Source organism: Gavialis gangeticus, unplaced genomic scaffold (genome assembly GCF_001723915.1).
Source record: "Gavialis gangeticus isolate Ggan-Ray unplaced genomic scaffold, GavGan_comp1, whole genome shotgun sequence".
In the NCBI taxonomy this organism is placed as follows: domain Eukaryota; kingdom Metazoa; phylum Chordata; order Crocodylia; family Gavialidae; genus Gavialis; species Gavialis gangeticus.
Window position 1 is genome coordinate 19,265,732 of NW_017728998.1, and position 17,689 is coordinate 19,283,420.

Below are 17,689 nucleotides of genomic sequence, written 5' to 3' on the forward strand. Positions count from 1 at the left end.
TATGTTGTAAGCCACATAAATATTAATCGGCTTAGTGTTGTGCAGCTTAGTGGAGCAGCCACAACTTAAGGTGAAAAACCATCTCTGACTGTCCTTGTCCTGCACAGCTGTGACTTGCCACTAGCGGCTTGGTGAGGAGGAGCTAGGGGCAGGATGGTCCCAGGTGGAGGCAGTACCCTATAATGTTCCTATAACATTCCTTATCCTTTTCTGTGATTAAAAATTAATCTGAACCCCCTAAATCTGAGATTATATTCATTTTCCTGCAGCAGAGACTTAACTATCAGGGTCTGCAATGTACCAGGGTAGCAAGGGTGCTGCAAGGGTAGTGACAGGGGCTGGGGAGGCTGCAGCAGTAGTGGTGCCTGGGCTGACACTAACAGGGGTGCTGTTTTTGAGCTCCCCATAAGTGGGCACCCAGGACAGGTGCTCCTGTTACCCACCTCTCATTATGCTACTGTTCCACAGGAACTGCCAGCCTAGCTCTAAACATGACTTGAAATATTCTGAGATTGTCAAAATTATTTTCCCTAGAAATGAGGAGAATGATACCTGCCTGAAAAAATATTTACTCAGATTATCTCAATGGAATGTTCTTCGGTCTGAAAATTTCTGACCAACCGTAGTGTTTATGTCAAACCACCCAAAATCTACATTTATGCAGCTTTTACAGGCTTAAATGGTCCAAGCAGCCTGTGGAACGTCAGGTGACATGATGCACTCTTTCTAAGCCCTCTGTACTATATAGTTTGTTTAATTATCGGGCAAGTTCCAACTTGACTCTCAAAGGAATTGGTGCCAATATTTTGAGAGTGCTTTTTAAATGATAATGGATCCTGATTTCAATGCACTTCAATCAGCAAATAACTTATGTCCTCAATTATATGTATTCCCGGATGTTTGTCTTACATATCATCTACATGTTACTGAGTATTTAAAGGAAGGAACTTGAACAGCAACTATCTGACACTCCTGCAAAATGTCAGGTGGGGAGAATGCTTTGCTGCTGTCCCTTGTTCTCACAGCCTGCTTCACGGCTCTTACAGCTGATGGTAAGATTTGAAGCTTTTTTGTAGTGTGACCTTTCCTGAGACAAACAGAACAAATGTAAAGACAATTAATTTGGAGCTTCTTTTACTTCTGTGCTTTTTAATGCTGGACCTTAACACTTGTAAACTACTTAGAAGAAAAATCCTGAAGTCTGGATATCAAACAGTTTGTGATTTCTTTTCCTTGACTTGTTTTCAGGTGTATGACTGTTTGTGGCAACGTAAGTTCTTATGATCTCTACGTGTTTCCACATTAAGGGAACTTTCCACATTGGGACAGGTACCTGCTTGCTGCAGGTGAACTCTTAAGATTCTAATCAATAAAGTCACTTGTTCAGTGACATAAATTCACAGAACATCTTGCAAGCAGTGAAACATTCCCTTGTGCAAAGAACTTGTGCTATAAGGTCCCAAGCCACCGCCCCCACTGTGGGTGAAGACAGAGGTCTAACTGGTAGAGTCTGCTCCCTGAAGAGCAGGGTGATACGGTTTGCACAAGGAGCTGCTAGAGTGCAGGCAGGGGAGCTTGAGGCTCTGGCCATGCAGAATGAAGTGGAGCAGGGACAGAGGACTGCCTTGAGGGCAGGTGTCACTGTCAGCTGCCATGTTAATTCTCCCTGGGCCCCACAACCAGTGCAGTTTTATATGGTGAGTGACCAAGCAAAGCCCTTAATTTGGAGGTGGCTGCAGGGTCAAAAGTAACCCGACTGTCAGCAACACCACCACCCGTCAGGGTCTCCATGCTTTCCGTTTCGGTGGAACCTCAAGCCCCCACTTCTAATCCAGCACTCCCTTTACTGGGTGCCTGGGGTCATGCCCCTTTAGTTACTCTACTGGCTAAAGACAACAGTCCCCACTCAGGCGGTCTGGATCATTCATCAGGGCTCCGTGAAGAGCACAGAAAATTCTCGCCCTTTCCCAAAGGCAGCCAGAATGCAAGAGCCCAAGGCTAGAGGAGTGTACAGTGTACATTACAGTAAGCCTCATCTTGGTGAGCTATTTAACACAACTGGGATTAAACTGTGCTGAGACAGTTCCCTGGCATAAATGTAATAGTGGCCATGGCACAGTCGGTGTCATAGTGGGGGGATGTTAGGCATTAATTGGACCCCATAAACAACAGCTAAAAGTAGAATTATTTGCTATCTGTGCATTATAGTGCTTTGTGCCTAAAAGCTTGCCCAGTGTCTCTCCCAGCTACACAGTTGGTCTACTTAAGGATAGTATAGACTTAAGTAACAATGGGCAGAGCCTCAGTCATTCTCTCTTTACCTTTGGAGGTTGGAGAGAGAAATCAAATCCCTGAAAGCATGTTCATGCTTCACGTATGGTTCAAGGTAGGAGGTAAGTCTGGAAATGTCTTATTTTATGGATCTACTCAGAGTCCAAGCAAAATGTAGTAATCTTATAACAATAATTGATCTTGTCAGTGTTTAAACCAACTTAGGCTGGCATCTCAGGAGAACCCTATGGAGTTTGTGCTATCAAACTCAAAACCAAGTTCAATTTTAGCCTCTCATCCAAAGGCCAACCTAAATTAAATCTAGATCCTAACATTCCCAGCTTAGTCAAAAAGTATGCAAATACTCATACTATCTAAATAGACAAACAAAAAAATCCTGCCTTAAACTAGACTCTGAGAACTGAGTTTAAATAGGTGTAAGAAAGGATGTTGGTTGACTTATGGCACACCCAAGGTTGCTAAAAGTTAACCTTTATGATTGGTCTTCAATATGAAGTCCTGATCATACTGAACTCAAGAGCCAAACTCCAAGTGACTTTGGAGGGAACAAGGGAAAGCAGGATATCACCCATGATAATAGTAATTAAAGAGACATTCTCATTTTATAAATAGGATTCATACCTAATTCATAATGCAGAGTATTTGTCACATGGTGATTGATCTGGCTGCAAGGTTTTCCCTAGAAATTCTTCACTTTGTTAAAGTGTTGAGAAGATCAGACTCTTACCATTTCTAACTTGAGGAAATGCACCAAATTGGGGTAATGTAGGTAGTCCCAATTATGAGGCAAAATAGTTGGAGTCAGAAATTTCCCTGTGGAAATCTTGTTTACTTGCATAGAATGTGCAATGTATCATACCTCTGAGAACAGGTTGAATAAGAAAGTTCCTTGCTCTGAAACCTGGGCCAAAAATCCTCGCCTAATGCTGTGCCCTGTGTTTGTCCAAATTGTCTGTGATGCCTCCCTTGTATCAGTCACATACACTCCTCCTCCCTCTCAGAGCAACACCAAGCAAAGCCTCTCCAGCAACAGAGGTCCAGTTCCAGAGTGGCCTTGCATCGCATATATCTTTATTATGCACAGGGACATTTTCTTTGTTTTTGCTTTGGAGGCCATTAGAACTTCCTGAAGGAGTTAAACTTTTCCTTTTACACATATTTTCAATGAATGGTAAGTACCTCTTCCAGGGTTAAAGATGCACTGCCTAATATACAAAAATACTTTGAAAGCCATATGTTTTGTTACTGTCTTCCGCCACTTATTAGCTAAATGCTACATTGTGGGCCTTAATCAAACAAATTCATGATCTTTTGTTTAGATAGACAGTTAGTAAACTTCAGATAGAGACTTCTAATAAATATGACCAGAGGTAGGGTTGAAAGTAGGGCGTTGTGAAACAGCATCACTTCGTTTCAACTTCCATTTCGCCGTTTTGAAGGGACCGTGTTTCGTTTCATCATTTCATTTCAAAGCACTGTTATGTTTCATTTCGTCAAACTGTTTCTCTGTTTCGACATGTTTCAGTGTTTCACCCATAAGCTATAAGGGGCAATCATGAAAATGCCTATAACTTTGTCATTTCTTGCCTGATTCAGATGATTGCAGGGATGGTAGCCCCTTCTGAAGGCATGAAACCTGCCAAGTTTCAAGGAGATAGGTGGAGGGGTTTCTGGAAAACTACACCTCAAACTGCTGATGAGCAAAACTCGTATCATTTGCTGTCATTCTGCGTGCAGATCCGGGGGCCCATGCCCCCGGGAGGGCTTCAGGGCTGTGCTAGACTCCTCCCAGGGGTGCAGGCCCCTAGATCTGTGCATGGGATGACAGTGAGCTGCCACTGGCGGCTGGGACCAGTGTTGAATGCTGGGAAGCCGAGTGCCAGGAAGCCTGGTGCTGCTGCTGGCCCCAGCTGGCAGCATGCTGTCATCCCACATGTGGATGTGGGGGCCTGTGCAAATCCGGGGCCCGCACTGCAGCAAACCCAGCTTCAAAATGCAAAACGTTTTGAAACTTTTGAATTGTTTCGAGTGGCCTCATTTTGTATCAAAGTTGTTTTGAAACCTTTTGTTTCATTTCAATTTTGCTGTTTCAAGAGTAAAACTCATCGAAACAGCTTCAAAACAAAACACCCATTGAAATTTCACACAGCCCTAGTTGAAAGGGGTGGGAAACATTAATTGGGTGTCAATATTTACAGAATTCTTTTGTAGGAGAGGAGAAATGTTTAAAATGCATAAAAAGTCTTAGAGACTTCTTGTACCCTTTTGAACATAGCACTGTATAACCTGATTTTGTGCATGTGGTTCACAGGACAATGTGTAACACAACCAGAAGTGGATACCAAATATGGGAAACTCCGTGGGAAGCAAATCCAAGTAGAAGCAGCAGGAGCTGGGAAATGTGTCAATGTTTTCCTGGGAATTCCTTTTGCAAAGCCACCCATTGGCCCCTTGAGGTTTAGCCCACCGCAGCGACCTAAGCCATGGCAGGGTGTCCGAGACGCAACTTCCTACCCTCCTATGTAAGACACTGACATGGCATTTGGATGGCTGAGTTAAATTAATTTTAAAATCTAGGTGAAACCCACAGGACTAACACTTGGCGCAATTTAAATCTTGGTAAATTAGCTCTTGTGAAACCATTGAACTGGGATGGGTTACTGCCAACAGAGTGTTTAGAATTGGGTGAATTTTGCAGGTAATTCCTGGGAAGCTTAAGTGGCTTGAGCAATGACACTTAGAATATGTGAGAAGCATATAGCTCAGAAGCAGATCTGACCAGGAGCTAAGAAAATGCTTGGAGGAACAAAATGCCACGCAAGTCACTCAACCAGTACTATAGTTGTGGCCAATTCCATTCTATACAAAGAGTATTTGTATTATCTGACTGCAGGATCATTGTAATATCTGTCTTCTATGAGTACCTAACACCATCATGGACAGCTGATCTTTCATTTTCCCTGAATGAAACTAGGTGGAAGGAGACTTGTTTGTCTTAGCTGGGTGAATCTACACAAAACATTTACTGCACAATTGACTATCTGCTCAGTAAATGTCCCAGTATCTACACGTGCCCTCCTTAGGGCATGTGTAGATGTGGCCCCAGCTGGCTGGGGCACAGGGTTTCTCAGCACAGGGCTAGCCAGCAAGCAGCCCCTGTGCTGAGGCATGCTGCACCCCAGGCAGCCACATGGCAACGTATGAGATGCAGAGAGCAGCTGCTTCCCCTGTCTCCATGTGCTATGCTGGGGCTAGCTAGGGCACAGGGTTTCTCAGTGCAGGGCTAACCCCATGCTGAGAAACCCTGTGCCCCAGCCAGCCAGGGCAGCATCTACATATGCACTGCTGAGCACAAAAAAGCTCTGGAGCAATAAGCTCCAGAGTTTATCCATGCTCATTAATCGCACATGTAGACGCACCTGCTTTGTCTTAGTCTGCAAGCAAATTGCTGTGATGTTTAGAGAAATGAAAACATTGAGCCTTCATTTCCTTGTGTTCTGCTGGAGACTGGCCATTGTCTGTGTGGCTCCTCCTCAGTGGATGCTTGATCAGCAGGTATGTGGGGAAAAATGTTTTTATATTAATGAAGGAAAATAATTGCAAGTTATCTGTTACTAACAAATCTGGTAACCTATCAGAGGAAGGAAGGATTTGTGAACAAAACATCTGAGGATTGTTGTTACTGTGTTTGTACTGATCATTTGAAAAATATATATTTTTTAAATTATTAAGGTGTCTGCAAGACAAGGAGACTGGACAGCTTCTATCAGACACGCTTACTAACAGAAAAGAGAAAGTCTCTTTACAAATGTCTGAAGACTGCTTGTACTTGAATGTGTATGTACCTGCTGATTCAAAGAAACAGAAGAAGCTACCAGTAAGTAAACTCACTGCAAAAACCATGGCTCATCTAATCTCCATTATGACCTGATACAGCTAGTTAAGCCATAGCTTCCAAGAGTGTCTCTCTCATTGAGTTTGATGCTTGCTTACTCTAGGGCTCTATTTGGTTAAATAAGTGAAAAGTTTTAGAGGCTACTTTTCTGTTTTCCTGGTTGCATAGTCAGTCTTACATCTGTGTGACCCACAGAACAAATTAAACCTTGATGTAGTGTGTACAGAAGTGCTCCATGCATGTTTTACAGTGCTGTAATTTAGAGCACTTTTTATAGCACTATAAAGTTACAATGCTTTTAAACATAACAGAAGTCCCTGTGGGATGGGGGCGGTCTCTGAGCCTCCTGCATTTTCCAGACTAGGAGGCAGGGGATGCTCCACAACCTCTTGGAGCTTCTCCACTAGTGAGAAATTTGACCAGAGTAAAGAAGTTATTTAAAGTGCTCTAGGTTGCTAAAGTGCTATAAAATACAGCGCTTCAAATTTAATAACTCATTTAACAAGGGTTAACTTCAAGCGCTATCCCCATTTTTAAAGTGCTGTAAACCTGTGCACTTCTGTTAGGTCATGGCAATAAAGTGCTTTAAGTGGCAAAAAAGCAACTTCTGTACACACCCATAATTGAATGTATCACCCCTTGAGTTCAATGCCAATTTGCTCCAGAGCTTAATTTGACTGAGCAAGAGAAGCTTCACAGCACTTGACTACTGTATGCAAACTTGCAAATGCAGCGAACAGGCTCTACCTGGTCACCTGTTTAGATTATTAAACTTCGCTGAGATTTGCCAGACATGCAACCCTCTGATATAATTGGTATATTTCAGTAACAGGTAGCTCAACTCCTTTTTTTCCCTTCTTCAGGTTTTAGTTTGGCTTCCTGGAGGAGGGTTAGTGTTGGGTGCAGCTTCAACATATGATGGCTCAGCATTAGCAGCCTTTGAAAATGTGATGTTTGTAACACCTCAGTACCGACTAGGCGTCCCTGGATTTTTTACGTAAGACACTGTATCCCAATTTTTTCCAAAGCACTTCCAGAAGTGTATATTCCTATGTCTAAGGAAATGGATTCACAAAGGATTGCCATGTAAAATTTGAGTAGCTAAACATCTATTTGACTTATGCATACCAAGTTTTTGAATAATTTTAGAAAGTTAAGTCACTTTCAAACTATGCCCTTGTTTGATTGGTTCTTACATTTATCTTAAGATGTTCTTGAAATGGACCCATTCCTTTCTGCCTCATTTAAAATGGCTTTTTGGACATTGGGTACATCTACACAAGATGTTTACTGTGGACCTGCCTAACTAGCTCCACAGTAAAGTCTCCGCGTCTGTTTGCAGCTCTATTAGGCTGCGTTAAACTAATAAACTCCACCACAGGATAGTAAATACAAGTACTATCCTACTGCAGAGTTATTTACTGCACAGCAATACACATGTAGATGCTGATGGGGTTGGCTGGGGCACAATAGTGCTTCAGTGCAGAGGCTGCCTGCCAGTTAGCCCCACAATGAAGCACCCTCATGCCCCAGCCAACCCCTCCACAGCATGTTGAGCTAGGTTGGAGCAGTCACAGGCTGGCAGACAGCCCCAAACTGGCACCCATCTGAACATGCTCCAGCCCCACGCATACATGTAAATGCGGCACCTGGGAGCAATAAACTCCGGTGCAATATGCACTGGAGTTTATTGCTTCAAATTAATTGCATGTGTACATACACCCACTGAAACTTATCACCAGATATTTATTTACCTTTACATTTCATTCTTATGCTAAGAACTTGTATACGTGCATTCATTCAGCTTTTTTCACGTACTATTTTAACCACCGGATAATACAAATTTAAGACATCGTCACTCACACAGACTCATCCTCCTTCCACCCCCACAAATAGGCAGTTATCAATATTTTACAGTTGTTACAGAAGGGAGAGTCTGAATGGGTCTGAATGCAGACAGCAAAATAAAATAACATCCTCAAAGAGTGTGAGAAGACTGTTTAGCTGCATGCTATTTAGCTGGCGCCAACAACATAGGCAAGTAGTGCTCGAACATAAGAACATCGACCCTATTCCTCTTGAGCTCTCAAGAGTTCAGAGGTCGGCGTCTTATTCTGACACCGCCAAGAGTTCCATTTTCAGCCTCTTGCTCCCACCGCAGCTTAGATATGTTCCTTGGGTGTTTCACATAACCAAATATCCGAAACTCCACAAAGAGCTACTCATGTCCCATATATGTCCTTTTGTTTCAGTACTGGTGATGAACATGCCTGTGGTAACTGGGGTTACTTGGATCAAGTGGCAGCTCTGATTTGGATTCAGGAAAATATCGCATTTTTTGGAGGAGATCCAGGGTCCGTCACCATATCTGGAGAGTCTGCAGGAGGAATGAGTGCTTCTGCCCTTGTAGGTTTACAGTGATCATTAACTTTAATGAACTTTAAAATATCCTAATCAGATGGGAACAAGTGTACATTACCTTCAACTAGGGACAGTTTGATACCAAAAACATGATCCTGATTGATGAAAATCTTCTGTTTAATTTAATACCTTGATGATTGAGTCATCTTCCACTGAGTATGGAGTTCTTTCAAACAGTTGAGACAAGAATAATATTGCAGCCCCCAATCAAAATTCACACCTGTGTGGAAGTTGCCTAGGTTAGGTCTTGTGCCTCATTTCAGATCTCTAGTAAATGTCACTTGCATATGCTATCAGCATAGGAGCCATGGGAACAACACAAAGTGATGATTAACCAGGCCTGGATTTGGGAATCCATCACATAAACAAACTTTCTGAAAAGCATGTCCTTTTTTTCTGAACGAAGAAGGTATGCTTCACCAAATATTTTAAGAGGTCTGAAACTTAGCGTCCATTTATGGAGCACTTGACATGGTCTTACAATATTTACTTTCAAAAGTGAAATAAATTCAACTCAAAGGTCCTTCCTTCCAAGCCCAATGGCCTACTGCACTAAGGCAGTGGTTCTCAGCCCGGGTGTTGTAAGGAATTGCCAGGGGTGCCATGCCACCACCACCACCGCAGGGTGAACCTGCCCTGTGCAGCCAGGTTTCAGGAGGTACGTCAGAGCCGAACCAGCGGGAGTTGCAGCAGAAGTGGCACATCTGCCTGTGTGATGTAATACTGGTGGGCCTGACTTTCTGCTGCTGCCACTTCCCAATGTGGCTCTGCAGGAGGTGCGCAGTGCAGTTCTACCTGGTTGTAGTGGCAGTGGTTGTGCCTCAGCACACCCTTGGCCTGCATCCTTCCCGCTCCTGGGGTTTATGTGTCCTCTTTTCCACCCCTTGCCCTTCCCACCCCATCCCCACTCCCCATGTACTGCATGTGTAGCCCTGCACCTTGTCTCTACTGACCTGGGTTCCCTAGGCTCTGCCTGTTACGGCCCCAGGGCTGGAGTTCAGGGGATAACAGAGGGCACTTAGTCCAGTGGTTCCCAGTCCCCCACAAGTGACCACGAGTGACCTGGAACCATGTGTGGGGAGTCCGCTGTGGCACTGGGAGCAAGCATGCATTGGGTCAGACAGAGCTAGGGGAGCACTCCCTGCCAGTGGCCTGAATGGGTGAAGTATATAATGGGTGAAGCACATGTAAGTACATAATCTACTAGGGCCATGTTAATTATATTAACAAGCATATAATTATAATGTGTGTACAGGGACCCAGGAGCCTAGCATTGCCTGAGAAAGGGCAGAAACAACTGAGACAGAGGAAGAGCTTGTGGCCAGAGGGGCTGGAGAGCTAGATAAGGGGCTGGAGCCCAAGGAGCCACACTCAGTGTGGTGTGTCTGAGCCAGAGGGGTCCAGCCAGAGTAGTGAGGCCTCATGTGCTTGGAGCACCTGAGCCTCCTTGCCTGCATACCCACTAAAAGTGAAACACCACTGTTAAAATGCAATTCATGACATGGCACTGTTGTTCATTTCCTTCGTTTCCTTTTTTTCAGGTCCTGTCTCCACTGGCAAAGGGCTTGTTTCATAAGGCCATCTCGGAAAGCGGAGTTGCATACAGTCCTTTGTTTACTGACCATCCGAGGGAACAAACTAAAGTAGATTTTTTTGTGATACTTTTAAGAAGCATTCTTACAAGCTTTCTACATTTACACTGCTTTTTCAAAGACTAGAACCTGGTTTGTCCCTGGAACAACATAACTGTAGATATAAATGCCTGCATTTCTGTGCACAAAAAGAGTATATACTTGACACTTTGGGCACTTTTACATGTGCTCTGACACATTCTGATTGGAATAGGTCAGGGCAGAATAATCGATTAATCGAGTCTGCTGGAGCGTTCTAATCAAAACGCTCCAGCGTGTTGCAGTGTCTCGTGTATGCAGCACCCCCACATTTCAAAATCACAGCGGGAACACTTTAATTAAATCTTGTAAAACAAGATTGAGTTAAAATGCCCCCACTGCCATTTTGAAACGTGGATTGCTGAATACTGTGGGTGTTTTAATTAGAGCAGCTCCCACTGCCATTCTGAAACATGGGATGCTGACACACTGTAGGTGTTTTAATTAGAGCGGCTCTCAAGAGCCACTTTAATTAAAACACACACACCCCGCCCCCACCTCTACTACAGAGCTCATGTACAGACACTCTTTGCCATAAGCAGTGGGAGAAAATATTACTTCGGAGAGCTCGGTGGTGTGAGGCACGCCTGCCTGACCCCCACCTCTGCCTCCTGTAGGGCTGTTTCAGGGGCCAGCATGTGCTGGTGCTGTACATGCAGCAGCAAAGGAGCGTGTGGCAGGGGCGCTGGATGCGGCGCTGGAGCAGTAGAGCTGCTGTCACAGGCCCAATTTGGCGGGGTTAAGCCCCTTAGTCCCAGCCTTCCACTACCTATGCCCTTTGCTATCAAGGTGTTCATCTATACATGCATTAATACTGTTGACATATTCAAACTGTTTTGGTTTAGCCTTGCTCCCACTCTTAAAAATATTTGTCTTCTGAAAATTGGTTGGGATGTCATCAGGGCAGGACAATTAACAATTAATTAAATTGCAACAGAAGAAATATCAGTTGCATATTAGGAAGAACTTTCTAACTTATGAGGGTGGAAAAGCACTAGTACAGATTACTGAATGAGGTTGAGGAATCTCCATCCCTGAAAGTTTTAAAGTGTTGGTTAGACAAACATTTGGCTGGGATAGTTTAGACCGCAATGATCTTGCCTTGAAGAGGTGGATGGACTATATTGGGGCAGGCGATTATTTTGAGCGGAGGGCTGCTTACTGAGTTTTGGAAAGCCATCGAGGGCTGCATGACAGGCAGCCAGGGGCAGATAAACATTAATTTTCTAAATTTTTTAGGGGCCCCGCGGGCCGGATAGAATGACCTGGTGGGCCACATCCAGCCCATGGGCCGCGTTTTGCCCCCCCCCCAGACTATATGGTCACCCGAGTTCCCTTCAGTTGTATCACTTAAAAAGTTTTTGAAATGCAGGAACATCAGCACTCTTTGCAGAAATACTCCTCTGTCTTTCTCATCAAATTATTAATGCGGCTCAAGAGATTTTGGACCTTTAAAATAATGAAATCAGTTTAAACTAGAGATCCCCTAAAATCATGATTACCCTGTCCCAAAAGCCCTAGAATAGCCCTGTCTACAGTAAAGTGCTATTTAACAGTTACTTTTTCTTACTATTGTCTACATGGTGATATTCTAAATCTGAATCCTTCTTGCAATGTCTGAGATCTTGTTAAGCCATGCACAAGGCCTGACCATCAGTTTCTATCATGTTTTTTTTCCTAGACTGGCTGCATTGGTGTGTTTCTGTATCTTAACTATATGAGCATAACTTGCTGCCTCCTATCACTGTTAGAGCATATAGACTTTCCACCCATATTAAAGTATAGTCCCCCAGGGAGGTAAAGAGAGCCATGAAGAGATGAGTGACTGGTTTGTTTCAACTGATTGCAGAGAATTGCTCGTGTATCTGGCTGTGAATCGCCCAGTTCTGCTAAAATAGTACAGTGCCTAAGGGGAAAATCAGAAAAGGAAATAGTAAAGATTACTCTTGACTTGGTAAGCGATGCTGTATTCACTGCATATGAAGTGACTCTTATACTTTTACTGCTATAAAATAATATTTAAAAAACCTGTGGGCTCTAAAATTAAAGTAAAACCATCACATAACTCCTCTTGCTTTTTTCAGGACTTCACAACACTATATTTGAGCAATGCATCATCTCCAGAATCTAAAGAGGTGACATTTTCTTTCCCCTGTGGGCTTTAAAATATTTGTGTCCTATTGCAGAAGCATTTTCACTGCAGTCATACAGGAAAAATTCAGTTGCTAAGGAAGAAATAAATGTGAAAAATGCCAATGCAAGACTGCAAGCCAAAGTTTAGACAGATTTTGTGAAAATGCACAAAATGAAAAACAGTCATTTGTACAGCTCGTAGGAGCATGCTAACCACCAGCACGATACGTTTTGTGCCAAGAGGGGCAGACATAGCACAGGAGAGAGGAAGTCTTGCATGATATGGCAGGAGAGAGGTCCTGTGCATTGGGGGAACATATTTGGGATTGATCAGAACTCTGTAGAAAGTACAGACATTTTGAAAAGTACCTTTTCTGCACTGTGATAATTTAGTTAGGGCCATTACTACATGATCGTGTCTAGTTTTTGCCATCAGTTAGTTAGCTTTCCAGTTCTTCTCTAGTTCACACATCTAAGTTAATTTTGCTCCCCATTCTGCTGATGCAAAATTAATATAAGAAAGGATGGAGGTTAGCCATTATCACTGTCCATACCGAGCCAAGTACACAGTCATAAGCAGCGCAGAATGTCTGCAGTAGAGATTCAGAGCAGAGCTTTAAAAAAATTGCCATCTCTGATGTTTTATATTTAGAATGGAAATCTGAAGATAATTTCCAAAGACAAAAATAATTTGTAAGTAACAAAGAGTTTTGTTTTTTATCCAGCATCCTGTATTCATATACACAGTTGTGGATGGTGTTTTTTTTCCTAAAAGCCCTAAGAAGCTACTGGCTAACAAAATAATGAACTCCATCCCACATATAATAGGAGTAACTAATGATGAACTTGGATTCCTGCTTCCTACTGTAAGATACTTATAATGATCTTTCATTCTAAATCAGTTTGTTAGCCTGTAGGAATATAGAAGATGACAGTAAACAGGTTCTTTTCCCTGTGTAGCTCCTGAAATTTCCTCCTTATGTAAATGGGTTGGACAAAGAAACAGCAATTCAAGTTATAAAGGGCTTACAGTCAGTCACGGTAAGTGATTATTTCACATTAATTCATTAATGATGGGTACACTCCAACTTGCTCTCTATCCCTTCACACCAAACCCTTAATATTTAAATTGATTGTGCTGCTCCATTAATGGAGGGAACTATGTTCTTTTTGTGAAAGGTATATCTAAAATTGGTGGTGTTTCATTTAAAATCATGGAAAAATGTGGATTTTGGGTTACTCTTTTTAATCCAAAAATTGGGGATTTTTTTTAATCAGAGAAACCCAGGATCCCTGATCATCATTATTACAATTATCTTCATTCCTCATTCCAGAAACTGCCTCACAAACTAGTTAATCAAGTGTTTAATGAATATGTACAGAATCCAAAAGACCAAATTCAGGTACGAGATGGGATGCTAGACTTGTTAGAAGATGCAGTTTTTCTTGTTCCATCCATTGTAACAGCCAGGTATCACCGAGGTGAGTCCCCTGTTTTGTACTTACTGGGGGGAAAAGGTTAAATTGCATCCTTAATTCCATTCTGTTCAAAGCTTGACCAGGTATTAGGCTCCTGTCTGTTCCCTTCTGTCTTCCATCGATTATCTTTAATATTCTTAGCCCATATTTCCTATAGTTTTCTGAAACATCTCAGAAAAATAAATAGCCCTGGTGCTCTCTTGCTAACCCTGAGAGTCATGATGCCATGAAAACCTATACGTAGACTCACAATCTACATAATTAATACCGATTTTACTTGTAATATTTTCAGTTACACTGTACTGCAACAGACATGTGCTTTATATTTTTATCTGCGTATGGGGTATCATCTAGGGAATCTACTGTTCCTTGTAAGTTGCTCAGAGCTTTTCTGGATAGAGCAGAATATAAATCTAAATATTAAACAAATAGTGAGTTGAGCCCTTTTCTTTTTCTACAGAACCAGGAAAATGTATAAGGGTTATGGGGCAAGGAAAAACTGAGGAGAAAAAAACTTGGGGATTCCTTTCATTTACAACTTTTTTTTCCTGTGTTATAATCCAGTTTTGAGTTCATAAATTCTCTATTAACACCATCTGTGGAAGTGTCTGAAGTGTCATAAGGCACTTTTGTAGTAGTCTTTGAAATTAAATATTTATATGAAGTCTAATTTATGATTAATAGTTCACTGGCAAATAAGAGTGATTAAGAGTTTATCCAAGTTGATCTTGATTTTAAATCTATTGTTTTGGGTAAAATGTATTTTTTGTATTGGAACCCTTGATCTTAATTTGTTTTCAACTAGATGCTGGCAATCCAGTCTACTTTTATGAATTTTGCCATAGACCAAGTGAAGAAGCACTTATTAAACCACCCTTTGTACAAGCGGATCATGGAAGTGAACTTGGCTATGTCCTAGGAAAGCCCTTCTTAGCTGGTAATGTATCTGTGCTTGCTAGAGAATTCTTATTAAGGCCCCATCAAAGCCATTATTATTATTTGACACTTGAAATATATCTTAGAAATATAAAATGATTTTTGGTTTTGTCTTGTAATAGTGCACTAAAATTTTTCACCAGGTACCCCATATACAGGTCCAGTCTTGTAGTCCCTACTCCTGAAAAGCTCCAAGAAGTTTGCAATGGGTAGCACACTTCTTAATTTTTACTGGAATCAATTCTAAGGGAACCTACTTTTTTGTTTTGTGCTGACATGACAATTTTATATCTCATTTGCAGGTGGAGCTACAGAAGACGAGACTAAACTTAGTAGAACAATGATGAAATACTGGGCTAACTTTGCTCGCTGTGGGTGAGACTCCTACTTACTTAAGGATCATGTTACCTTTGTTGCCTCAGCCTGTTAGAACTAGACCTAGTTAGTTTCTGGAGTTTACAGTACTGTTTTAAACACAAATCCTTCCTAATGTGATCAAGAGTAGACCTCCAGGTAAACAGAATGAGTTGGCTGAAGAGCCACAGCATCCATACCTTTGAAAATGGAGTAGATCTGCTGTCAACTAAATATAGAAATATTAGCTGTTTCACTATGGATCAGTTTGGCAAAGGCAGCCGTCCTGAGGATGCCTCAAGATGCTTCTTAGGGTGATCTCTTTTATTGGACCAGTTATGTAGTTGGGATAAAGTTAGACAAGCTTACCAATGTAAGACATTCTTCCTCCAGTCACTCCTGTCACCCAGCATCAGAGAACAGCTGCTAAAAAGGTAACAAACAGGGTATGGCCAGATTCATAAGAACGTAAGTACTGCCATTGATTGGGTCAGACCATAGGTCCATCTTGCCTAGTCTTGTGTCACATGGGCAGAAAGCAGATGCTGAAAGGGAGAGTGAACAGGCCATGACCAGGGTGTTTTCCACTGTTCCTCTCACTTGTAGCCTCCAGCATTGAAGCTGTAGGATACTGGTGCTCAACCTTTTTTCCCAGCGGGCTGGATGGGCAATGCCCAGTTTACCTACAGGCTGGGTCTGGCTGGTGGTCCTAATCTCAGGGAGACCTGAAGAAGAAGGTCTTACATTTAGAAGCTTGTCTAATGCCCATGGGAGGAACAGGGGTGTAGGTTGTAGTCGTGTTGGTCTAAGGACGCAGGCAGACAAAGATCTTTGGTTGAATTTGATATCTTGAGTTGGTCTAATAAAAGATATCAGATTTACCCAAAGAACCTCGCCTGCCATGGGAGGACCGGGCACTGCCCATCAGGTCTGCTGGGGAAAAAGGTTGAGCCCTACTATGCTGAAGGCTGCAAATGAGAGGGGAATAGTGGAACACACCCTGGTGATATGCAATTTACTCTCCCTTTCAGCATCTGCTCTCTTCCCCTGTGTGACACAGGAGCCTGGGCAGGATGGACCTATAGTCTGACCCAGTCAGTGCCAACTCTTTTGTTCTTATAAACCCAGTCTTACCCTGTTCACTCCCCTTTCAGCAACCGGGTAACACAGTAAAGACCTGAGGAAGAATGTCCTGAATTGGAAAGCTTGTCTAATTGTATCCCAACACAGAGGTCCAATAAAAGGGACCACCCTAAGCAATCCTTGCCTCTGGTGTAATTTCTGGACTATCACAGCTACACCATCACTTATGTTACCAAGATCATTAGACCCTTGGTAAGTTCTAGTGACAGTGACAGACACAGTGCCAACACAGTGCTTCACGCTATTGCTTGCAGGACTCCTAATGGACGTGGCTTGGTGAAGTGGCCAGCCTACGGTAAGAACGAGCAGTACCTGGTGATAGATCTAAAGCAGAAGGTGGCAAAGAGACTGAAGGAGGATAAAGTGGCGTTCTGGACAAATCTGCTGCCTGTCGAGATGCCTCACAGCCAGAGTGAGCACGTGGCGTTGGGAGGCTAAGTGCCTCGTCCCAGGAGAAATAAAGCAAGCCAGGACCCGTGCCTGGCATCAAGCATGGGTGAGCGGGGAAGGTGGATGAGGCTGAAGCTGATTCCTTATTCCCGGTTCCTTTCTCAAAGTTAATCTTTAAACAATTAAAGGTGGTTGGTCATGCATTAGCCATGCTAATTGAGCATACAGTTTGATGAAATTCTACTACAAAGAAGGTAAAACAACATCACACGCTCACTACACAGCCCTAAAGCTGGGGCTGAGTTTGGGCTGGGGTGATGGGGTAAAGTCCTTTTTTGGGTTGCCCCAGCCACACATTTCCCAGCGTCATGGGAAACTTCTGAAGCAGCCCTTGACTGACCCAAAGCTTTGCGTTCACACGCCAGCCTGTGCACCGCCATGAGGAAGGGTCTGCGTTTGGGTTGTACATCCCTGCCAGGAGCACTCTCCTGAAGAAGCTGGGCAGGAACCTGCTGCCTGTCAATCTGGGGTTTGGGGTGTCCCACCCCTAGACATTGAGCTGCACTTGAGTTGGGCTTGCCGTGCAAAATCTTGCTCAGGCCCCCAACCTTGTTCCTCCCTGGGCTGGGGCCACACATCCCCGGTTTCTTCACCCACGCAGTGGCTGTTGCGACCCCCTTATTCGCCGCTCGAGGGGCGCTGCTGCCCCCAGGCCGGCTCGAACCCGCAGCTCCACTGCACCCTGACAGTCCAAGGTCGGCGCATGCGCTTCACCGGAGCCAGCCCGCGTGCCACCCCCTGGGCCTCAGCAGAGGCAGCCGGAGGAAGAGGCGTTCTCTGCCAGATTCCGCTTGTCCTCCCTCGCGCGCCGTAGCCGAGGGGGCGGGGCTAGACCCCACGTGCGCGGCCATGGCGGCTCGCAGCGCTGGGCCGCCGGTGCTGCTGGGGCTGCGGGACGCCGCCATCCCGCCATCGG

General features: G+C 43.6%; 1 protein-coding gene across 1 annotated transcript; it reads left to right on the forward strand.

Moving 5' to 3' along the window:
* Positions 1–964: 964 nt before the first annotated feature.
* LOC109289513 (fatty acyl-CoA hydrolase precursor, medium chain-like) lies at positions 965–16,919 on the forward strand. The gene is made up of 14 exons (XM_019505563.1): positions 965–1,052; positions 4,604–4,814; positions 6,025–6,169; positions 7,051–7,184; positions 8,440–8,593; positions 10,150–10,251; positions 12,128–12,232; positions 12,363–12,413; positions 13,137–13,277; positions 13,372–13,452; positions 13,746–13,893; positions 14,696–14,827; positions 15,129–15,201; positions 16,578–16,919. The coding sequence occupies exons 1-14, from the start codon at positions 980–982 to the stop codon at positions 16,759–16,761; spliced, it is 1,734 nt and encodes a 577-aa protein (XP_019361108.1). The 5' UTR covers positions 965–979; the 3' UTR covers positions 16,762–16,919.
* Positions 16,920–17,689: the final 770 nt, after the last annotated feature.

Bases quoted from the DNA above. Each gene is read 5' to 3' on its own strand.
- LOC109289513 (XM_019505563.1), top strand. From the start codon at position 980: ATGTCAGGTGGGGAGAATGCTTTGCTGCTGTCCCTTGTTCTCACAGCC. The intron at 10,252-12,127 runs GTAGATTTTTTT...AACTGATTGCAG, and splicing joins ATCCGAGGGAACAAACTAAA to AGAATTGCTCGTGTATCTGG. The intron at 15,202-16,577 runs GTGAGACTCCTA...TATTGCTTGCAG, and splicing joins GCTAACTTTGCTCGCTGTGG to GACTCCTAATGGACGTGGCT.